The sequence below is a fragment of the Pungitius pungitius genome, chromosome 14 (genome assembly GCF_949316345.1).
Source record: "Pungitius pungitius chromosome 14, fPunPun2.1, whole genome shotgun sequence".
NCBI classification, from domain to species: Eukaryota; Metazoa; Chordata; class Actinopteri; order Perciformes; family Gasterosteidae; genus Pungitius; species Pungitius pungitius.
In genome coordinates this window covers 15,544,132-15,567,982 of record NC_084913.1, presented here as the reverse complement: position 1 = coordinate 15,567,982, position 23,851 = coordinate 15,544,132, and the positions used below count along the sequence as shown (strand labels likewise).

General features: G+C 45.6%; 1 protein-coding gene across 3 annotated transcripts in view; it reads left to right on the top strand.

The window, feature by feature from the left end:
* The window catches only part of crybg1a (crystallin beta-gamma domain containing 1a), a 31,731-nt gene extending 16,916 nt beyond the window's left edge, over nucleotides 1–14,815 (top strand). For all 3 annotated transcript variants that reach the window (XM_037486446.2, XM_037486448.2, XM_037486449.2), the window contains 21 exons: nucleotides 456–1,729; nucleotides 2,681–3,678; nucleotides 3,853–7,874; nucleotides 8,492–8,530; nucleotides 8,630–8,748; nucleotides 9,042–9,219; nucleotides 9,366–9,505; nucleotides 9,773–9,899; nucleotides 9,992–10,027; nucleotides 10,166–10,305; nucleotides 10,503–10,629; nucleotides 11,081–11,226; nucleotides 11,638–11,764; nucleotides 11,857–11,886; nucleotides 11,989–12,101; nucleotides 12,209–12,341; nucleotides 12,428–12,567; nucleotides 12,742–12,865; nucleotides 13,014–13,172; nucleotides 13,867–14,029; nucleotides 14,248–14,815. In XM_037486446.2, the coding sequence (XP_037342343.2) occupies nucleotides 456–1,729; nucleotides 2,681–3,678; nucleotides 3,853–7,874; nucleotides 8,492–8,530; nucleotides 8,630–8,748; nucleotides 9,042–9,219; nucleotides 9,366–9,505; nucleotides 9,773–9,899; nucleotides 9,992–10,027; nucleotides 10,166–10,305; nucleotides 10,503–10,629; nucleotides 11,081–11,226; nucleotides 11,638–11,764; nucleotides 11,857–11,886; nucleotides 11,989–12,101; nucleotides 12,209–12,341; nucleotides 12,428–12,567; nucleotides 12,742–12,865; nucleotides 13,014–13,172; nucleotides 13,867–14,029; nucleotides 14,248–14,336 (8,424 nt within the window). In that variant the 3' untranslated portion in view covers nucleotides 14,337–14,815. The remainder of the gene's footprint in view (nucleotides 1–455; nucleotides 1,730–2,680; nucleotides 3,679–3,852; nucleotides 7,875–8,491; nucleotides 8,531–8,629; nucleotides 8,749–9,041; nucleotides 9,220–9,365; nucleotides 9,506–9,772; nucleotides 9,900–9,991; nucleotides 10,028–10,165; nucleotides 10,306–10,502; nucleotides 10,630–11,080; nucleotides 11,227–11,637; nucleotides 11,765–11,856; nucleotides 11,887–11,988; nucleotides 12,102–12,208; nucleotides 12,342–12,427; nucleotides 12,568–12,741; nucleotides 12,866–13,013; nucleotides 13,173–13,866; nucleotides 14,030–14,247) is intronic.
* The last annotated feature ends 9,036 nt before the right edge of the window (nucleotides 14,816–23,851 follow it).

The window sequence follows — 23,851 nt, the reverse complement described above, 5'->3', positions numbered from 1 at the left end:
TCACTGACAACAATTCAATTGCAATCCAAAGTAGAAATACTCCCAATTAAAGTAAATATATAACTTAACTCTTGTTACATCATAATTCTGGTGGTATTGTTAAAAAGTAATACAAATTCAGTTTCAGTAAGTATGAATAACTAATCTAATACATTATTAAATGAAATGTTTCAAACATGTTATCTCTCATTCTCATTTCCCCTCCTGTCAATTCTTCTCCATTATTCTAAAGATATCGAAGACATGGTTTGTTCATTCTTTTTTTTATAGCACTTTTTGAATAACAAGAAAACACAAATGCATGTACAAGAGATGCATCCTTATTATCATTGATACAGATGGGCCTAGATACCTGTTGAAAAGCATAACTTATAGATGTCTAGGTTTTGAAAAGCCAGAGAGAAAAGGCCTGCTGCTCCACCTCAATACTTGTCTTCCTGTCCCTCCTCTTCCAGAGCTCGGAGGAGAAGAAAGGAATGCTGGACCGTCTCAGCCATTTCTTCAGCTCCAAGAGAAAGAAGAGCAGCAGCAGCAGGCATCCTTCAGAGGCTTCCTCCGATGTCAGCTCCCCAACGGGTTCGCCTCAGTCCCTACAGGAGGAGGACGGGCACAAGACGCCGACTGCGTCGAGGAAAGGCGCGCTGAGCAGGAGCTCCAGCCTCAGCAGCTCCAGCCTCAGCGGCTCCAGCGTGGTCTTCCTGCCCACGGATGGAGCGGAGCTCCCGTTCGCAAACAGCGACAGCAGCGGAAGAAGCAGCGTGAGGGAGGTGCACGTCTGCAGGGTCAGCACGGCTGGGGATGTGACCCCCACCTCTCCGGACGCGGCTGCCACCCATCAACCGAGCCCAGAGCTGGGCTTCACAGAGTCTGTGGTGGAGGCCGTGAGTAAGAGGCTGCTCAACGAAGGCGTCCGCGAGGACAAAGAGGGGTCCGATAAGGACGCACGGTCAACATTCAACATCTCCCTCTCCAAGGTGGCCGAGGGCCCCACGTCACCAAACCTCACCTCCATAAGCTTAGCGTCAAAGACATCCTCAGTGAAGGTTGGAGAAAAGGGGCACAGCACCACCCTGAGAGGGATAACGTTAGGCTCGCAGTCCTCCCCCTCACACCTCCCCAACACCCAAAAGGAAGGCGGGGCTCCAGACGCAGCAAGGGAAAACAAGAGGAGGGGTCGGTTGTTCACGTCCAACAGCACAACAGAGAGCGAGCCAGCGCCCCGAGGTGGATCTCCCACCCAGCTCCACAAAGCCATATGGGTGGAAACGCACCTGGGGCCGGAGGAAGAAGGGGAGGGGGAGGGCGAGGGGGATGTAACGAAACAAGAGGAGCAGGACTTCAGAGCGGACTCGCCTCCCGTCCTGGCGATACCTGTTACAGTGATTCCTGAGGACGACTTGTTCCCTGAGGCCTCTGCCCCCTCAGAGTCCAGTGGCAGCTTGCCAGAGTCAGCCCGCTCCTCAGAAGCGGCGGCAGGCCAGTTCCAGCCCGCCCCCCCGCAGCCAGGAGAGCCTGAGGCAGATACCGGCTCCAAGCCACTCAGCGAGAAACACGGATCCAGAGAAGTTCGAGTGACGCGCAAGACTGTGAACCTGCCTTCAAAACACAAGGTTTTTGCCGAAAAAGTCCATGTTACCCCGGAGACGGGTTTGGACGGGATCGAACCAGCGGAAGAGGAGCCGAGCAGAGATTTGTCTACAAAGACTACAGGCACAGCGGGAGGGAAAGTGTGAGTACTGGTCTGCTTTCATGTTCCGTGGTTACTGTTTAATACGGCCTTTGATCCTGTGGGAAACCAGGGGAGCTAAAGAGAGCTAAAGAGAGCCATGTCCACATGCAACCTGAGCTCTAAGTTTTCCAAGCCCCATTGTGCCAGAGAGGAACAATACAGACGGCACTGAAATATTCATGTGCACTGCAGAACATCTAATGATACTAAAACACCTTTTGTCCTGTTCTTATTCCTGTAAAGTGCTAAAAGGACCCTTAAACTTATCAAAAACATGTGTTACTTACTACAACAACAACGTGGTAATAAAGAAGTCAGGATCCTTATTACATGTATCACCTTTTCTTTGAAACGAAGGTCACCATTGCTGTTTACTTATGGTGTATATATGCTCCTTGAAAAAGTTAGCCATTACAAAAGTTGACGGGCAACTGGCATCTACTCCCTGCACACTTTCTACATTGTTCCATTTGAAGCATGCATATAGCGAGATGGACGATACTTTCCCAAAAGGGCAAACCACACAGGTTGAAATTTCCGAGTTGCTCTGCCCCCCCCAGGCTACAGGTGCCTGAAAACATTGCTGGTTTAATTTAGAGGTGCAGAGAGACTGCAGAGGGATTCACACTCTCTTGGAAGACACTACCAATGGATATTTATAGGCAATGAAGACATGTTTATGTCAGAAATGTGTAACATATTTGGAATACAGATGCAACAATGAATCATTACCAATCCATTTTTCTAACTTACGTGTCAAACTATTCTATATTTATTTTACTTGGATGCAGAGACTTAATGGTTCCAAAAGGAGAACAATATGAAATATACTTGGCATTGTTCCTTATTTACTCATGTAGTTTGTGGTTTTTATGTTATTCACAAACATTCCTCTTGATGTTTTTCTCACTGTCCCTCTTTGTGTGTGTGTCTCTCTCTCTCTCCCTTCAGACTCCAAAACAACAATGTAAAACTCAAGGAAGCCAGGACTGAGCCAACCACAGACGGGACAACGCACACTCCCACAAATACTCCGGAAATCGTTGTTGAGAAAAAAACTAACTTCGAGGCCACAAACTTTGACGATACTTCTGCGACTTCAGACATGCACAGAACAAAGTCCCAAGCAGTGCGGTCTGGGTTGAGAGGCCAAGACACCAGCCAGGCCATAGCTTCTAAACCAGGGCTCAAAGCAGCAGTAGCAGAAAGTGAGCAAAGCACGTCCAGTGCAGCAAGGACCCCGTCATCCGCCGGCAGCAAGGCCAAAAATGGAACCACCAAGGCTAAGGCCACTGCAGAAAGCACAAGGGTGCGAACTTCCAGTGATACGCCACCACAGAGAGAACCTAGTAATGATAAAATCGTTTCTTTGTTACCATCATTAAAGGATCAAAGCCCCAGTCCCTCTAGTTCAAAGTCTAAAATCCCCAAGAGGTCAGCATCAGATGCTGATGTGAAATCGCCAGTGACGCCAGATAAAGCCTCGGTGCCAGACACTTCCAAAGTGCAGAAACTACCCAGAAGCAAAGAAGCTTTAAAATCCCCCCTTCCTGCCTCCAAGACCAGTAGAAAACACAGTTTTGAAGAGAAAGCTCTGTCAGGAGATATTTCCCCCACGAAAACACACAAGATAGGAACAAAGCTTATTAATGAAAAAACGCACAAGGGCCGTGACCCTATAAACCTGGTAAATGGTGAGGAGAGTCATATTAGACCAGGACCCCCAACTGACAGAGAGGGCCTTGGTGACCAAAAACAAGGGGAAAACCGCGTGGACGATAATGTCTCCTCGGCGTCAAAGAGTCGTTTGCCTGTTTCATCTCCGACAAGAAAGAGGAACGACGAGGTGAATAAAAATGATGAAAAATCGACATCTAGTCAGACGGATTCAGACGGATCCAACAGCATGCCGAAGCCGAGTCCAGAGCTCCCCGGAAGTCCCAAGAAAGGTACGGTCACATGGTATGTGCTGGACACAGCCAGATGCAATGTGTGTATTTGGTGAGGGGCTGTTTGGCATCTCCTGGTTCCGGCTTCATATTTACAAGAAAGCAAATAATGCTAATGATTGTCATTGAAGATGTTGTTGTTATATTAAACCTTTGTATGTTTGTTTTCAACAGGAAGCATCCTGGGTACCAAACCCCTCACTAAAAGGAGCACTAGCCATGAAGAGAGGGACACGCCAACCGGGTGTGTCACCCCACCTCCCACCGAGCAAGGCACAAATGTCTCATCAAGGCTCTCCAAGCAGAGCGACAACATTAAGCTGCCCAAAGGTCCAGTAAAGGATTCCCCTGATCCCTCATCATCTGTCAGCAAGCTTACTACGAAGGGTCAGAGAAGCTTCAGCAAAGAAAAGCCCAGAAAACTGTCATCTGCTGAAAATTCTGTAAGCACATCTACATGTAAACAGGAGGACTCGAATCAGGGCACCAACACGGTAACAGCTGAGACAGCGTCTGAGAGTGGCAGTGCAGACAAAGGGAAGGACGAGGCTTGTGGTGACACACATGAAGTCAAGTCTCTGTCTCCAAAGGAACAACCGCCAGTAATCGAACTGACAGACAATCACTCCAGGACCAGGGAAGGCAAGCTGAAAGGAAAAGAATTACAAGAGAGCACAACCAGTCTAGAAGCCGAGGGGATTAAGAAAGTCCATCAAACGCATAACAACAACGCTATTATTTTAGTGAATGTTTCCCCAGTTGCTGAGGTGTCGCCGCGCAGTGAGGTTCCCGAGGCAAGTCCATCACAGCCGCCGCTCACCCCTGTGAAGGATTCCAAGGTTGAACGCCAGCTGGAGACCAAACAACCAACACAAGTTGAGTGTCAGATTCCAAAGCAAAACACCGAAAAGGAACTCGAAACATCCATTTCACCAAAGATTTGTCCAGCAGAAGTAAAAGAGAAAGCACTTTTAAAGACTACAAAGCTAATAAGTAACCCTAAACCAGATCTAATCCAGGAGAGAGGAGAGACAGTAACTGATACGTCACCCAAACCGGTTGTGGTTGAAACCCTGCACAGTGATACAATGAGCTCATCTGATCAGGAAGGTGTTCCCCTCAAAGAAACAAAAATGGTCCCATCTGGGGAATATACCAGCAGCAATAGCCTCCCTGCTAAAGATCAGGATGCTGAGCCAGCAGATAGCACTTTAGCCACTTCCATTGCTGTGTCTGCAGAGTTGTTGGAGGATCAAACCACTAATATCATTCTTAAAAACCATGGATTCAGCAGAGATTTAGTAAAAGATTTTGAGGTTGAAGAGAAAAGCAAAGAGGAGGATGGCAGGAAACCAGCACAGGCTCTGGGCATTCCAACACAGACTGGGACTGTTTGTGAATTTCCAAAGAATGTTGAACATCAGCTGGACAAAGAGTCTCTTTTACTGTCAGGAGAATTTGAAAAACCGAAGAAAGACTCAGCGGTGGAAAGCACCGACTCACAGGGCAGTTGCAAAGGGGAGCTAGAAGGCATACCTATCAAAGATGAAGAGGGGAAAGTAACTACAAAAACAGGTCCGTCCTCAGGGGGGAAATGTCTCCAGCCTGACTCAGAGGAGGCACCGCAGGCCGAAGGTATGGAGGCCGTGCAGGAGAAGGAGGCAGAGCAAGCAAGAAGCTGTGAAAATGTGGCCGGCCTGGTTGACACCAAGCAGGAAGCTGAGATCATCTTAAGAGAAAAAGCAAAGAGTGGTGAAAAGGAAGCCGATCAGCAGCTGGAGACACCAACAGTGGAACCCAAAGTACTTCTTGCTAAAGATGAGGAGGTCAGGGATGAGGAAGCAACGCTCTCACCAGAACCGAAAGCTGTAAGCACTAGAACTACTACTCCTAAAGACGAGAGTAAAACAAAGCAAACGCTGGTGAAGAAATTACCCATCGAGACGACTGAAGTCAGGAGCCACGAGGAGCGGAAAACCGGGATTGCAAGACAGCAAGGTGAGAACATTACAAACAGAGAAGCAGTGGAACATGTCAATCGTTCAACAGAGGCTAAAGGAGAAGCTCCAGAGAAGGAAACAGAAAGAGACATTTTACAGATGGATCCAAAAGCAAAAAGCAGTGAAACCCAGAGGGCTGAATGTGCTAAAGAAGACACTGAAACAAAGGATGTTTCTGTTGAGACTGGCATTGCTAGTGCTAGCAGTGAAGTTAGCCTTCAACAGGAACAGATGTCCATAGTGGTCGGGGATCAACATGAGGAAATAAACCAACAACGTATGAGCAGATCAGAAGCTCCAGAGAAGATATCACAAAGCCAAATTCAAGAACTGACGTTTATGAGGACTCAATGTGCAGAGGGAGCTAAAGAAGAGACTGAACCTGAGGCTTCCCCACTGAAGGCTTTGGTGAGTGAGAGTGTGATCATACATTCTGACAGTGATGTTGGCACCCAACATGATGAGAACATAAAAAACAAGTTAACGGAGACCAAACCCACAGATTCTAAGCTCGAACAGGCCCCAGTGACAGTAAGAACTACAGTTCAAAAAGAGACAATGGGGAGACAAGATTTAAAAGCAGATCCAACTAGAGAAGCCCCATCTATGAGCACTGAGGAGGAGAAAAAGGCTGAAACAAAGGATCCATCAGTGAGCACAGAAAGACACATTCAAGAACGACAGGTTCCATCCCCATTAAAGAGTCAGGGGAAGGAGAGTGTCCAAAAGGAGCCCAAGCACTCAATCACACACAGTCCTGGGGAAACTGATCAGTCCACAGATTTGAAAACTCTCAATGCTAACCAGGCTAATGAGAAACCGAAGAACCCAAAAGCAGCCAAAGGGCGCGTAGACGTAGAAAGGAAATTGACCAAGCAGGAGGATCAGACCACAGATTCAAAGAAAGAGTCTGAACCCGATTTCTTAAAAGATGCATCAATCAGCAAAGGTGTTGGAGAACAAAAGAAGCCTGCTGTTCCAGATGAAGATGCTCAGAACAATGCTGAGGTCACCAAAGAAGAAGCCCAACCAGGTAGCCCCTCCATACAGGGACAGAGAACCATAAACCACAGCGACCCTCAGAAGCACACAAAGCCAACACGTGACGGCCATTCTTCTCTAAGTACGACAGCTGGGCAGCCGGCGGCGTCCACGCGTCTTCATCCGACAGAGGAGGCTCCGTCGAGCTGGTTGGATGTGGAGCATCGGAGGCACAAGAAGGGTCACAGGAGGAAAGACCTCAAGGCCTCAGCCAGTGAGGATGAATATCTTGAGCCAGATGACATTGATGATTTTATCAGGAGCGTTAAGGACAGCGTCCCCTTCTCACTACCTCCAAAGAGACACATTCCTAAAAAGTCCCTGTCCCCACCTTTCGCCATGCCGGCCATAAAGGAGGACAATTTTGAGAAAACATTTGATCCAGAAGAATTTCAGTTTGGCTTAAGAAAAAACGGCAAAGGTTTTAGAGATCCTTCCCCAGCTATGATTATTAAACAAAAGGCGGCTAACAGGAAAGGACGGACCCTGGAAACACGGGCTCAAGATAATGCTCCGGGGGACAGGACATCGCTAGGTGAGCTGGGGGGGAAACATGGAGTCAATGACGAGACAAGTACTGAAGCAGGAAAAGACGGGCCACACAACAGAGAAGAGCCTGGGAAGCTGACGTCACGACTTGAAAGGATGTCCATCCTCTCCAGCTTACTGAATTCCCCTCGCGGCCCCAGGAGGACCAAAGAGGAAGCTGCCCCCGCCTCCAAAGGCCCCCGTTCCAACCAGCAGCAGGGCTCGCTCGCAAAGCAGGAGGTTGTTGGTGCACGTGTGCCTGCAGGTAACACGGACATGGATCAAAGCCCACGTGCGGCTGGTGGTATAGGTACAATTAGTGAGTCAGCACTTAAACCCTCCCCCCCTCCTCCTCCTCCTCCTCCTCCTCTTCCTCTGCCACTCCCGGAGACAAAGCTGCCTGATCATTTAGAGACATTTTCTCAAGGAGGATCGGTCTCTGAGACCTCACAGGGCTCGACACAGATGACTAAAACTAAAGTGGATCCCGGCGGTACTGTGATGGACCAGGCGTCGACTTTGGGTGTGCCTAATGTGAATGTTGGCCTGAAGGGCCCCCCAGGACCGCCTGTGGTGACAAGCAGCCAGCAGGGGCCTGGAAAAGGACGCACTACTTCTAAGCCTAAGGTAGGAGTTTCAGGCTCCAATAGTTTTACCTTCTGTTCCTCTTTTGTACTTAATATCACTTAAAGTCCGAGCAGTAAATAGACCAGGTTCTTAATGGGGTCTGAGCTTTTGCATAGAGCGTAGATATTTTCTAGTTTCCATGGTGACATGTCTCACTTTCATATCCTGTTCTTTTGTTTTGTGGCCGTGTTGCAATAAAGCCGTGAATCACTTGCATGTGAGGACTGGGGGAAGGAATGTGTCCACGCTGTGGAATTTTGCTCAGGGAGTTTTTGCCCAGATCCTCTCAAGCTCAACCGTCACATGACCATTGGGCATTTGCATTGAAATGCAAATAAAGCAGAACCATGCAAAGAGCGTGTGATTGTGTTTGGATGACCACAGTGTGCAAATCATTCCTGCTGCACAACAAGGGACCTTTCTCTCTTTTTAGATCCCTGCATTACAGAACGCTTGTTTTAGTAACTTTCTACACTGCGTTTTGTTGGGCAAGTGCTCTGAATGGTTGAAAAGGAAGGCTAGAGTAAGATGCTTGATAAATGTCCTCTTCTATAAATGATTGGTCTCTCAAGATGTTTAACAAAGTTTGCTCAACTGAAGCCTTAATTTTCTTCCAGATACCTGCAGTGAGAGGGTTCCACAAAAGGCCCGGAAAGGTACGATTTAAACGTCATTTGCTTCCATTTCATTTAATGCTTTGTGCCAATGGCCCATTGTCTGCTGCTGCGTGTTTGAATGGAATGTGTGTTTTCCAGATGGTTATTCACGAGCGTGCTCAGTTCGAAGGGCGGCCGGTTGAACTGCACTGTGATTTAGAGGATGCTACCACCATGAAGCTGTCCCCGGTCATCTCAGTCAGAGTTATCAGAGGATGGTATGTCCTTTATCAAAACTCCATGTGATACATTTGCATCATACTAAATAAATATATATAATAATGAGTTTGTATCTCTACGATTGAAATGCATTTATTGTAAGTTGCTTTGGATAAAATGTAACGTAATGCAGCGGCCGTGTCAGAGCCATCCCAGCAGATTGTTTCTGCTTGTTTTACGTGTTCCTCTTTGTCTTTTTCCTTGCACAGAGCACAGAGACGTTCCCTTTAGTTATCCATCAACTCATTTCATTCCACATTTGTGATGATGTAACTAATCTCCTTTTCTTTAGCTGGCTCCTCTATGAAAAACCGGGCTTCCGGGGCCGCATCATCGCCCTTGAGGAGGGGCCTATGGAGCACATAGTGAACATGTGGGCAGAGGAGGGGGCTCCAACCACACCGGACGAGGCGGGTCAGCCCATACCCACGGCGCCGATGGTCATCGGCTCTATTCGATTGGCAGTTAGAGTAAGGGCATCAGTTCATCTTCTGAGCTTACTCTTCTTCAGTGATCTGTAGAGAATCAGCACAAACTGGCCTTAATGGGGGGGGGGGTCCCTGTTCAAGCTAAAAACATGCTCCCACTGTACCATTCTTCCTCTTGTGCCTGGTAGGACTATAGCCTGCCCCGCATCGACCTGTTCACAGAGGTGAATGGCCTGGGGAGGATGTCGTCCCACTGTGACGAGGCTGTAGAGATCGGCTCCTACGGGGTCCCACAAACCACCGGCTCCATCAGGGTTCATTCTGGAGTGTAAGTTCACAGGGAAGCCTCTTTCACTTTCCGTGTTCATGTCCACTCTGCTCCGTTCATGTGCAGCATCTGTGGCGTGATGCATGCTGCAGGCCACAGCTTGGGATAGTTTGAACCGCTGCTGATTATTGATGATGAACACATTTTCAACTGTTGCAGAGATAATGTATTTAGTCCCTTTAGTCATTACGTTATTGCTAACTGCTGTAAATGAAGAGTTAAGAGACGGACATTTCTCTCTCCCATGCTGCCTCGCTGTATGTGTAGCTGGCTGGTGTACGCTGACCCAGGCTTTGGGGGTTTTGTTGGAGTGCTGGAGGTCGGGGAGTACCCCTGCCCACAGAACTGGGGTTTCCCTGAGCCCTTCGTCGGTTCCATCAGACCCCTCCGACTGGTACAGGACATGAAACATACAACAAGTCTTTGCACTTTACTGTCATTTGGTCATTTTTCTCCATCTGACAAACATTTGTCTCTTCATTACAGGGACAAATAAGGGTGGAGTATCCTCACGAATTGAAGGTGCGTTTTGTTAGATTTTTTGCATCTACCAATAGTGGTTTATAGAAACCACCCAGGAATGTTGTGCCCTGGAGGGTCACAAACTGATCACAGGACCCACATCGACGGCACCGCTCACGTTGAACTCCTTCCACTTAGGCCTTGCTGTTTGAGAAGCCTAATTTCGAGGGAGCGTGCACAGAAGTCGACAGCGACGTGTACAACTTGCAAGAGGAAGCAGAGGAGCAAACGAAGAGGACGCTGTCTGCAGTGGGGTCTTTAAAGATACTTGGCGGTCTGTAAGTATCTGGTGAATAGATGAAGTGGGCTCTTCGTCGTCATCATCACACTGGCGTCTTTGTTTTGGTCCTCTTAGAATCACATGAGATGAAAGTGAATCCATCTGTGCGTGCAGAACAAACATACCCCCAACTTTAGGAGACAGCTCTGACAGATCCCGGCATGTTAGTGATGATTCTCTGTGTGGTGCTTGCAGCTGGGTGGGCTATCTGGAAGCAGACTTTGAAGGCCAGCAGTACATCCTGGAGGAGGGGGAGTATCCTCACTGCAGTGACTGGGGAGGGTCTGAGGATGGGCTGCTGTCACTCCGGCCTGTATCCCCAGTGAGTACCGCTGTTCTATTACTGTTTGCATCTTTGGGACCAAGCACCGATCAATGCTGCGTTTCTGCACTCCACCTCTCAGAGACCATTGGCCATTTAAACAGTTCCAGTTGGAAACCTCAAATACTTGTAGGGTTATCATAAGTATAAAAAAGAAATAATTACAGCGCCAAGGGAGAGAAGTAAAGGGGGATTTTCTTTGAGATAGAAATGCTAGAAGAATGCATTATAAGTGGATGACCCGATGAAATCATACTTTAGAATTAGATTTAGCCATAAGGAAATCTAAATAGAAGAGGAGTTCTTCTCAGAATCACCATAAGCAGCCGGTATTTAACTTGCTGTGAGCTTATTCACTTTTTTGTCTTTTCGGTCAATTTACCTTTTCTCTGTTCCAACTACAATGTTGTAGGAATGTCTTTGTGATGCTGTCCCTTCTTTTCCTTCCCAGGATTTCCAGTCCCCTCACGTGAAGCTGTTCAGTGAGCGTCACTTTGACCAGCTGGGGCTGAATACCGACCTGCTGGGTCCCGTCCCCAGCATGGTGGACTTCAGCCACGCCGGCAAAACGCAGTCTGTCAACGTCATGCGTGGAGTGTAAGTCCAACAAGTCCGAAAGGCATCAACTCACTAAGTAAAAATGCATAAAGAAGTGTGGGGAGACCTTTTGACCCTGTGGTTCACGCCGCTCCGGTGTTTGGGCGGACGCGTCTCACCTTCCACACACGAGTAACCGTTATGTCACCGTACACCCGAAGACTCCCACAGGCTCTGACACATTTTGGGTAATTGATATGACGTATTTGACAGAAGACAAAAGAAATCTCCCATCTCTTGAGGGCAAGGATTGACTCTGTTGACATCTTGAGTGACGTTCTGCGGTTTGCTCTGCAGCCCTCTGGCGTGCTCTTGCTCTTCGTGGCAGCCGCACACACAGGCGGGCCACGGGGAGACGTCCTCCCTGGTGGGAACGAGTTCCCTCATGGTGGTGTTCTGTGTCCCTGGCAGGTGGGTGGGGTTCGAGAAGCCCGATTTCAGCGGAGAGCTGTACGTCCTGGAGAGAGGCCTGTATGCGGGGCCAGAGGACTGGGGGGCCGCCAACTTCAAGATCTCATCCATTCAGCCGGTCTTCCACGTAAGAACCGACGTGTAGTGGCGCCACGTTTCAGCATTTATCACAACTGAGAGTGATTCTTTAGTTAATACCTCCCCTCTGTCGTTTCATAGGACGCTATGATGGCAACAACAACGTTCAAGGTATCATCACTCCATTCAAGACTTGATCTACAACAGATGAGCTCATGTTGCAGTTCCTGCTGTGTTTGTCCATTCTAAAGCCAGTTTCCATGTGGGTTACAGATACAGCTGTACTCTGAGGCCGACTTCCAGGGAAGGCTGCTGGTTCTGGAGGAGAGCACAGCTGCTCTGGATGACGACTTCATACCCAAGTCCTGCAAGGTGCTGGCTGGCAGGTAGGCACAGCGTGCAAAATAATGCATTGTCATAATAAGTGGTTCTAAAAATAGTACTTGGAGAACGGTAAGCCAATAATGTGTCTGTACTTGTGTGTGTGTGTCAGCTGGGTGGCATATGAAGGAGCTCAGTTCTCAGACAACATGTACGTGCTGGAGGAGGGGAACTACCCGGACACGGAGGCCATGGGCTTCCTGTCCTCAGACGCTGCCATTCGCTCCACACACACCGTTGGACATGTGAGTGTCCTCATGCATTTGAGCCCTTTGTGTGTCACCGTGGATGAGACTAACCCCAAAGGGAACCTCTGTGCTCTTTTGTTCAGGAGTTGTCTCTGCCCTCCATCACCTTGTTTAGCAAGGCGGGCTGTAGAGGACGCCGGGTGCCGTTGACGGGTGGAGTGGTGAACCTGCTGCAGGCCGGCCTGGACCCCCACACCCGCTCCGTGGTGGTGGAGGGAGGAACGTACGTCACTATTATCTCCCTGGCTTATTTAAGGGCACAATCTGTAAAATTTTACAGAGATGGTGCAGATTTTAACAGTAAAAACCACCTTGTGAAAAAAACCACAATCCTGAATGCAGAGATGCTCGACGTCCCCTCAGGTGAAGCTGAAGTAACACCCGTGTCTGTCTCCAGGTGGGTGTTGTACGAAGGCAGTAACTACCGCGGCCACCAGCTGCTTCTCCACCCGGGGGAGGTGGCTGATCTGTGGCAGCTCAGCGGCAGGCGGCAATTAGGATCCTTACGTCCATTACTCCAGGTACGGAAGGCCCCAAACCTTTCTGTGAACTGTTATGAATAATATACTGCACACGTCACGTCAATCAAACATATGCAGTCGCTTTGGATGAAAGCCTCAGCTAAATGCCATGTAATGTGACGTACTTTGCAATGTCTCCCTCCGTCAGAAGGAGAGTTGCGTCCGCCTGCGCAGCGCGGAGACGGGGGGCCTGATGTCCCTGACTGGGACTCTGGAGGACGTGTCTCTGATGAGGGTTCAGGTTGTGGAGGAGACGGGAGGCTTGGAGCAAGTCTGGGTCTATCGAGACGGGCTGCTCGCCTGCAAGGTACAACATCCAGAACCATGACAGCAGGGTCCCAGTCATCTACTCCCCCCCATCCTCATCTGATTTAATCAAACTCACAAAAACTCGTGGTGTGGCCTTAAAAGTCTGACCACAGTGTGTCGGGGCCATTTCAGGTCGACTACTTCGATGTCATGGGAAAATGTTTATTCTTTTCATTGATTTTTTTCTTTTTAGACGCCTCTGGGATCATTTTTTATCTACAATGTCCCCAATACACGCTTTTCATTACTTTCCTCTAGTGCTTTGTCTCTTAGTATTTCTCATAGTATGTATGCCACATGTGATTTATATGATAAAATCTTTGCACCTAAGTGGAAACAGCTGCTGGAAGCGTTTAATGTCGACTGTACTTTCTGGCCCAGTCATCATACTGAACCGCGTGACCCAAGACAAGGGCATGCACAGCAGGAAAAAAAACTGTATTCCAGTTGTGAACAGGGATCAGTGCAGTTTGGTGCAATTTCTTGTTTTTTGCTATTCTTTATCTGTAGAAAGAAAGTATCTGTGCCAGCCGTTGCCACCACAACCGTTCATCGCTGTGTACATTGATGCACATTCCCAAACATGACTGAATGAATGAATGGCAGCCATTTGGCTTTTCCATCTAATAAATAATAACAATGAATAGATCAATCCGCTCCTTCCTCACCCACCATGCCCTGCATGTCCCCAGCTGGTGGAGGACTGTTTCCTGGAGACCTCAGGCAGTATGGTGATGGAGGGCAGCCGGCTTCGAGTCACAGCGGAGCGAGGCGAAGGCAACCACCTGTGGAACATCAGCCCAGAGGGACGCGTGCACTGTCACCTCAAACCTGCCCTGGTGCTGGAGGTCAAAGGTCAGGCCACTTTCTTTGGACTTCAAACATACATTTTATTTAGTTGTGTATCCTGCATGTATGTGATCAGTCCTAAACCAACAGCGCCATCTCCTGACACAAGAAAAGCACTCGTGTGAGGGCAAATAGCTGCTGCACATTTTTTTCAATCCCTCAGTGAAAAACTGTAACCGGTTGGTGTCTTTTTAATATTTGAAATATTTGTCTGTGCTTCTTAGGCGGTCATCAGTATTGCAAGAACCAGGTGATCCTCAACACAATAGATGAGAAAAAGTCCAACCAGAGGTGGAGCTTGGAAGTGCTGTGATGGGCCTCGACCTGCCGGTTTTGCCACTTTATTTTGAACACTATTTAACAGAGACTCCGTGTGGCCCGGGTTCCATGCTGCAGGCTTCTCTTTACTTGGTGAATTTCTAGTCTATGTTTTTCTAATGTCTGTTTTTAGATACATATGAATGTATGGAGAATATTGACATCTGCAATAAGAAGCCCCCTGTGTCTAAACTCCAAAGATTTATGTAGATGTTTCCTTTTTAGTGGCTACTGTGGATTGAAATACCTTTTTAGGGTTTTAACATTTTTACACATACTGCGTAAGTTGTACATAAGCATTGAGCGTATAGATTTGAGTGTGAATTTCATATCAGAACTGCACAGTAAATTCTACCCACTGAGGATTGTAAATATTTGAATGTAAAAGAGAAAACTGTTGCACATGCAAAATAGAATGTCAATGTGTGATTCTGTCTTTTTATAGAAAATAAAACAATCTTTCTTTGGACCCGAGCCCGTAAACTGTTTTTTTTTTTTTTTTTTAGTAGCTCTAAATATTGTTCAGGTGATGCTTTTTTGACAATTTAATATGTTTTTTATGATTTTTTTAAACATACTATTAGGGCCGGGACTTTAGCGCGTTAATTACGATTAATTAATTACAATGTGAATTAAGATTAATTCATTACACAAATAATAACACATTAAACATTTTTTACGCATTTTTACACTTATTTTTTGCACCGCGGAACGTTTCTCACTGGATGAGTTTCGGGGGGACCGATTATACTGGAGCACCAACTAGCGTTCATGACTTCAGACAACAACAAACCACAGTGAACATGAACGAAGAAGCTGAAGAGACCGTGTCGGGTGGCCCCGTGAATGGGAAATCTTATAATAAACACACGGATGGAAGCGTCGATAAGAGCGTGGTTGTGTGCAAGCTGTGCAACAAGGAACATCGAGCCTCAAGTATCACCTCAACGCAACACAATTAGCAGCTAGCGTGGACGTACAAGGACCCACACCCAACCCACACTGCACCAGATGACTGGTTTAAGGACCAGGGTCACTAAGTCCACGTCTGAAAAAATAACCAATGTTCTGAATGTACTTGAAAGTATTGGTCTACTTAAGAAAACATAGTTTACAGAAGGTCTACTTACCTATAGGCTACCTGAATTTCTGAAAGTACTATATTTCTAAATATGCCATTTCTACACTTGTCTGCTGGAATTGGTTGAACAAAAATAAAAATCCATGTGAAAAAAATGACTTCTCACTGTTCATTTTGATTAATTAATTACAAAGCCTCTAATTAGATTAATATTTTTAATCGAGTCCCGGCCCTAATAATATATATATTATATTATATTATGACCCTACATATTTTGACTTTTTTCACAATATTTTTTTCCCATGACATGACTGGAATGATCTTAGATGGAGCAACCTACACGTCCCTGTCACTAATGCCAAATGCCCCAAATTTCTGTACTTTAAACCTTATCTGGGTTCAACCCTCAAGGGACATGGTGGCTCTTCCTAAATCCTTTTTTAGTTTTGGGTAACTGACATTTATAAAAAATCATAATGGGATGTTGCCCCAGAGACGGATTGGTGCATCTTGGAGGATCAACCATGCTATTCATCCTTCCTGCATTGGTAAAGGCACAAGTGAGTTGAATTTAAATGTAACAGAGAATTGGAGGGTGGATGCACTAAAAAGGGTAAACAAATCTCCACCCTGTGCCAGACTGTCAGTTTAAGGTTGTCCACAGGATGCCCTGAAGTAGACAAACATGTGATTGTCTTGAAAAATGCCCTCAGAGGCTGTAATAAGTTTCATGTCAGTGTGACCACTGAATGAGACACATCTGCTCATCTTTACTGACTCATCCGGCCTTCTCTCCCGTCAAAAAGGTGGAACCCTATAGGCTATGTAGCATGGCTAATAAGTGATAAAAGCTTAATTAGCAATTAACATCAAATTTAGTCATCATTCAAAAGATTCTTCATCATTCTTGACAATGCCATCATAACTCAAGTGAACACGCCTTGTGTTCCTGCATAACCCCCAGGGTTCACTTCTCTGAAACAACCAGTGGGGACAATGCCCCCACAACTACCTCCGCGGTAGTGCGCTCAAGACTTGGCAGGAGCGGGATTTGAACCCAATGGCGGCACTTACAGAGGCTTTCAGCTCCTTCTTGCACCCCTACACTACCAGTCCTGGTCACTTTTTGGCAACTTTGATTCTCCTATTTAACCTTGAGCATGTGAGTTAAACAACAAAACTCTTTTTAAATGCTATTTCCACATATGGACTTGAACCCACAACCTTCAAATGCAGTGCAGGCTTGTGACAGTAGCTCTTCCGCTGTGCTACTTCACCACACACTAACCAACCCTTTGTTTGTTGCATTTAACCTTGAGATTGCTACGCAAACCTGAGGTAAAGCCAAAGGCTCAAACCCAAGACTGGGCTTGAACCCACAACCTACAGGGTAAGGACAGTAGCTCCTCAGCGCTCGTGCTGCACTACCTCCCCATGCACAAATTAAATTTTTGTTTCTCGTATTTAACCTTGAGACTGCTACTCAAACCTCAAAACGCTTTCAAAGCAGAAGTGATGTCTGCATGAAGGGCCAAGAACCCACAACCTCAGACAGCAGGTTGGAGCCTGCAGCCCTTCAGTTGTTCCCTTGTGCTATTCAAGCACATGCCTCATTGTGTCCGTTTCTCATATTAGACCTTGGGATTGTTTACTAAAGCTCAAAACTGTTTCAAAGTTTACAGTTTGAAGCCCTGACTGCAACCAAACCCTCCTTCTGAGAGAGCAGGTTTGAACTGAGGATCCTCCACACTTCAGCCTTCCTGCTATCTCCCTGCACTGTTCCACCACACACCTGTTGATGCTTTTGAATCCAACCTCAATTCTCATAGATTCTCAGGCTGGAATCCACAACACAACACACTTGTCTGCTGGAATTGGTTGAACAAAAATAAAAATCCATGTGAAAAAAATGACTTCTCACTGTTCTCAGGTCAAATATTTATGCAATTAAAATGCGATTCATTTCGATTAATTCATTACAAAGCCGCTAATTAATTAGATTAATATTTTTATTGAGTCCCGGTAGTTAGTATAGTTATACTATATACTATGACTTGACACAGTTACTATTTTCTACATTCAACGCAATTGCTGAATGTTGGCATAGTGTACGATTACTATTTGAGACAAACTATAGTAGAATGTGTTACAGGTTCCGGTTGGTAGAAACTAAGTGCATATAGTTGATGGCCTCCCTAACCTTTAATTCCATCCCTTCTCACCTTGATGTCCTGGTCTCCATCCAGTGGGCTGCTCCTCCCAAACCCCCATTGTCCTTCATTCTGAGAAACCACAATGAAAACTAATGCGCTCCTTTATTGGCTGTACTGTCAGCTTCGGGCGTATAATATCACACTCTCACAAATAAAGACTCACAAATAATATGCTTCTATATCATTTACAGTTATCATAAGCACTGGGAAGTATGGAATGGTATCATTTATACTTAATCAAATTACAATAAAAGAAGCACAAGATATAACAAAGTCAGTCATCATAATTGATCACTATTCCATCAAGTCAGGAAATTTATGTTGGTTGTTGATTTGACTTACTTGAATGTAACCACTAGAGGGCAGGCTGCCCTCCACCTGGTGGGGATTTCATAATGCACAATGAATGTCATATTCTTCCAATCAAGCAGACATTTAAACATCAGGTGCAGTTTACCCTGTGTGAAATAAGACTCCCTGTCCTTGGCTCCGAGGGGAACCCGACACTCAGCAGGGCGTGAGGCCGTGTCGTGTCAGCACTGCTGAGTGTGAAACCTGAACAAAGCACACAATACGTGGTGGCCGTTGCTGTGATCATCAACATCATGGTGATCACAAAAAAATAAATACATAAAGTATATGAGTGGTGGTGAATGGAGACATTTCTTTCAAGATTTTAATTCCCACTTTATTGGAGAAACTTTTCATCCAACATTTCAGCTTTCATTCAAGTGGGACATTAAGGGCACTTTGCTGGAAAACAGACTAGAAGAAATAACTCATTTACTTTAAAGTGGAGAAATCTTTGGTTACTGATGAAATTGGTATGAATGAAACGATCATGAAAGTCAACAAAGACCGTTGTTTTATTTCTCAGGTTATATGTACAGCTTCCCTGCAGGCTCCGCCCTTCACACATCAAGTGATAAAACGTGTTGACAGTCTCAGATTCCCTTCTGGGATTTGAATGGCTTATGACCTGAGTGATCGCTTCCATAAATCCACCAGCGTCTCCATGTGCCTCACCTCCTCTTTGTTACAAAAGCAACCAAACACCTTCGCTGTGTGCATAATTACCTCCTTTTTTCTAAATTAGAAAATGTCTGTAACAAACAATGACAATAAGACTCAATCATATCAGCACGACCCCCCAGACAGAGTACTATCAAAGTAGGATCGCTGATCAAGGGACAATGTTACATGTGGACATTAGTACACCCTCCTCAAAACAGTGCACAAACCTATTATAGTATATAATAATTGTTAATGAGAAGGAATAATGGTTGGTTGAACCTTACTGGTTTGCGATTCCTGTATCAGGGGATGTGCAGCACCTGATTCAAACTGGTGATAATATACATGAAGGTACACAGAAATACACAACTTGCAATTGAAAATCAATATAACAAATTTATTGGACAAATGTTTCAGGATGGATTCATTTAAAACACATGCAGGTATTAGATGTAATTTAGAGGCTGAGTGTTAAAGCTGTGCTCTGCCTTTGAGCCTATTGGAACTCCATGTTTTGGGTTAACAGAAAACTCCCTAAATAGACTTCTTCGGTCAAATGTAGATCCAGGTATGGTTTCATAGCCTTTCCCTTTACACATGGCACATTTACGTATCTCCTGCAGACATTCCACAGGGAGGTGGTATTGCACCTGAGGTCGACAAATAGACAAGAGGAAACCTTGAATTATAATAACAAGGGTTTAGCATTTGTCATTCTGCATGGAAGCCGTCACCCAACCTGCCCACGACACCGCTGAAGGTAAAAGGAGAGTGAAAATCACCCTGACATTTATCCCACTACTTGTAATTAACGCTAATGTCTCTGCTGTGTGTAAATAAGCACGTGCTTAACAGGTTTGCCTTGAACAACTTTATCATGTGACAATATCATTGTGCTTGTTGCAGTGGACAAAAAAAAGCACGCAACGCATCTTTACATTTTCCAAATGGGCGACACGTGTTGGAGTGTATCAAGATGGTTCCATGCTGAAATCCCTGCACAGGGGGAATTTCTCTTTTCTGTATAATTCCTTTACCAACACCAGCATCCACCCACGATACTGGACATGTCACCACAATACCAATGGATATGTTCAGCACTGTGCGTTTCAGCCAAATCCTGAAACAACATCCAAGATTCTTTTGGAATGATATGACAAGGTAACAGATTTGGAGGAGCGTCGCTGTGATAAAACAGCTCCAGTCTGCATTACCTAACGTGTCTTTAAAGTCCTAGTCCGCTATCTGCCAGGGTTCTACAGGGAGGGGAACACACACACACACACACACACAGTGTTTCTGTAATGGCCAACATATCAGCCCACACTGTTTCTTTCTCAGAGCTCAAGCCTAGGTTTAAAATAGCTTCTGCTCCCTCTCAGGTCTTTACCACGATATCTGTGCTGGTCTTACATAACCGGCACCTCCCGATCTTTTCTTCCTCTTCATCCTAGTCCTGTGGTGTCCCACTCTGCCCACCTAGCTCTGCTTTTCTCTCACACTCTCCTCTGTAGCCTTTACCAAACAAAAAGAGAAGAAATGTTCATTTTCATGGCCATGTTTTGTTGCTGCCTTCATGCCATATTGTATTGTTTGTCCCGCATGTATATAAGGACCGATCCCTTGTGTGACTGCTTGCTGTGGATCCCCCACCAGCTCCATACCTGCATGCTGCACACAGCTCTTGTTGCAGTCTGAATAGATTTGAACACCAACATGTCAAATGCACAAATTGAGTGCAGCTCTCCTAGGAACGATTTAGCTGTCTTTTTAGTAAGAATGAATATGAATCATCTCAGCAGCGCGCACAAGGAACAAAACGCTGCCAGAGCTGTGTCACCTCATACAGGGGGGGGGGGGGGGGGGGTGGTCGCTGCGGTCAGCTGAGACCACCTCATGAGCGCAGCAGGGGGCGATGCGCCATGTCAACAGTAACTCTGATTAAAACACACACAGAGCTGCAGTCCACTCTGTGCTCAGCTAGACACGACTCCATTATAGCTTTAAAGAAGTAATAGCTGCTGGCTGCTATTTTGATCTTTTAAATCCTGTAAAATGAGTGTAAATGTGGACACATTAATGATGCTTTGTTTATTTGTGTATTCATTTGAAGGCTTAAATGAATTACTCCTACTTACTCGTTTCTTTACCATAAATATGTGTAGTAAATACTGGTGATGGTTACAATAATAATAATAATTATTATTATTTTGGAACACGTTGACAGTGATAAGAAGCCTTGATTTCAGACTTATAATAATACGTATGGATTTTGAGTGTGCAGCCTGAGATACAACCTTGAATTCTGATGCCTTCCAATTTATATTCCTGAATGCCTGTGCATGTGTGTGTGTGTTTGTGTGTGTGTGTGTGTGATTCAGCATCTCCTTTCGTCCTCCTCTCTTCACACATGCAGTGCATACAAACAGCTAGCACCCACACAGAACAACACACACGCACACCAATACAAACAGACAAAAAAAAGCCAGCAGGCCCCCCCGCCCCCCCTAAACACACACACACACACACACACACACTCCCCCAGAGTCTAATACACAACAATGTGGAGGATCGAAGGCCTACAGAGAATACTTCTGTATGTATGTTAATGTGTTAATCACTGAAAGAACAAAGCTGCAGGGCCACCATTGAAAGGCCAGCAGGGGGTTCAACGCGGTAATTTGCAGTTTCTCTTTGGGTGAGTGGGTGAGTTTCACTGTGTCACTGGGAAGATGAAGAGCAGAGATTTTGTGACAGTACATGGGGATGCTGTGGCCTTTTGCCGGCACAGCTTTTATCCTCATACTCCCAACTTGAACAAAAGCACTTTTCTGTTGTCTTTCAACTAGTTCACCATATGTTGTGATAAATCCCCATGGATAGTGCCTTGCTCAGTAAATCCACCTGGATAATCTGGCAACCTGCTCGGACCATGTCAAGAGGCAGCGTTTGTTTTGGTTGCAGCTCCAGGGGGGGGGGGGGGGGCACGGAGGTCCAACCTGCCCAACGCGTCACCCCCTTGCTACTCAGAAATTGAGGTTGTCCAGTGCAATGGTGACAAGTTGCTCTGTATATTACGGGCTCTTTACTGTTCTTGTTTGGCCCTTTTCTTGTTCTGCAGATGCCAGATAACAAAAAGCTCCATGAAAAAACGTGAAGAGTAACCAGTCTGGACCATGTTGTCGTAGCCGCAGAATGTAAAAATACTTCTCTCAAACTCATAGCCAATTTTATCCACAGAAGGTCAGTCTACTCGTTATGGGCAGCCTGTGAGAACAGTTTTCTTCTGTGGCTCTGAAAAAAAAGCTGAAGATTTAATCAAGAGCTTAGAGACTGCAAATTTAGAGCAGAGAACCTGACATCAAATGGGGAAGTCAGTTTAAACGTTTTGGACGTTTAATCTGACATAACGCCACAGTGAATACGCGGTAAGGGAGGCAGCCGGACTGTGCGCCTCCCTTCCTGCTTTTCACTGCTGGAGGCTGAGTCAGTACCTCCGTCTCCCTGAAGGGGGCGTGTGTGAGCACACAGGCTGGTGTTACGGACAGATGGCATAGTTAGCATGTGCTAGCTAAGACAGTCAAGTAACGTTAGTGCACCGCATCAGTCCTTTAAGACTGAAAACATACAGTCGGAATCGGACTGACTAAAAACGAGCAATAATGTCTCATAAGACAAAGAGACGGAACTAAAAGAAGATAAAGACAACTTTTACACCAGTCATAGAAATGTTTGTCCAGAAGGCGAATGGACTTAACATAATTTATGTAAAGTAAAGTAAAGGTAAGAGCATGCAGACACTGTTGTACACACACAAATTAATAACCCGCCCTATTTTAATAATATTAAAAAATATATATAAAATATTTAAGCAATAATGTATGAGAGGCTGTACTTTATCATAAATACCTGAATTGTCCTCTTTGGCTTTGTGCCCTAAATTGATTGCGAAAGCTCAAATGGCTGCAAACGGCTCAAAATCAGAACACCCCGTGACTCACTCTCAACCAATCAGAACGCTTTATTTCATCTACCCGTATCATAAAAGAATACACCATACGGGATATGAAACATAACCAGGAGTCATTGTGCAAGCAGCCAGTTGAATGGTGAATTTATGCTACTTTGTTGAATTTGTGAATCTGACTTTGAAAGAGTCAGTGCCTCCCCAGCCAGCAACCTCACCGCACGTCACTGTAGTAGATAATGCTTTTATTTTCCTCCAAGGTGAAATAGTGGACCTGGATACAGTGCACAGTCATTTGGCGGTGAAAGGAAGCTTGACAACGGATGCCCTCCGCTCCTTACACTGTGAGCCTGTCGGAGCACTTCGACACAGGGCGCCCTGCTGCTGGCAGAGCAAGAGCCAAAAGGAGATGTCATTGATCCCACTGCTGCTGTATGTTATATATCATATATATATGATAGAGATTTACTGCGTTATTAACAACGTTAATGCAAACCCATTTTAACGACGCCAACGTTTTCTTAAAATAAAAAAAAATAATTAAAAAGCGGGTTGTGTATTTTGTACTGCACTGTTTGGCAATGTTTTTTTTCCAGTAAAATAAAACATTTGCATGAAGCAAGCCAATCCAGTTTTCTAATCGTTTGACAGCTCTAATATATATCTATATATACAATAGTAGTCGGTCTTTGGCTTAATTTTCTTCAGCTGCCTCAGGAGGTCCCTCCTCCGCTCAGCCTTTTTGGGGATGCAGCTGAGGTCGAGCTCCCACTAAAGGACTGGGTTATGATGGCGGCACAGGGTGATGGGGGCATGGGGGGCAGCGTTTTTCCCCAAATCCACCACTATAGATTTGATCATGACTTGTCAAGTGGAGGTTTCTAGTGCTTAAATCTTTGATATTTGTCTAATATCCCAAAATCATCCCAAAAGGATTACTAGGTTAACAAGGTTCAGTGTATAAAGGTGGAGACAGCATCCTTACTCTCTGAACTGCCAGACATCACGTATATATTAACATAACAATGAGAATGAGAATGACTTTTGGTATTTGCCTAATAGCACACTTGAACTCTAATGGCTCTAATGGCTTCTCTAATGGCTTCAATCATTTCCATTAGTGCTGTCAAACGATTAATCGCACTCATATCCTCGTAGTTTATTAATCACAATTAATCACACATTTTTATCTATTCTAAATGTCCCTTATTTTTTCCATCATTTTTTTCATTTTA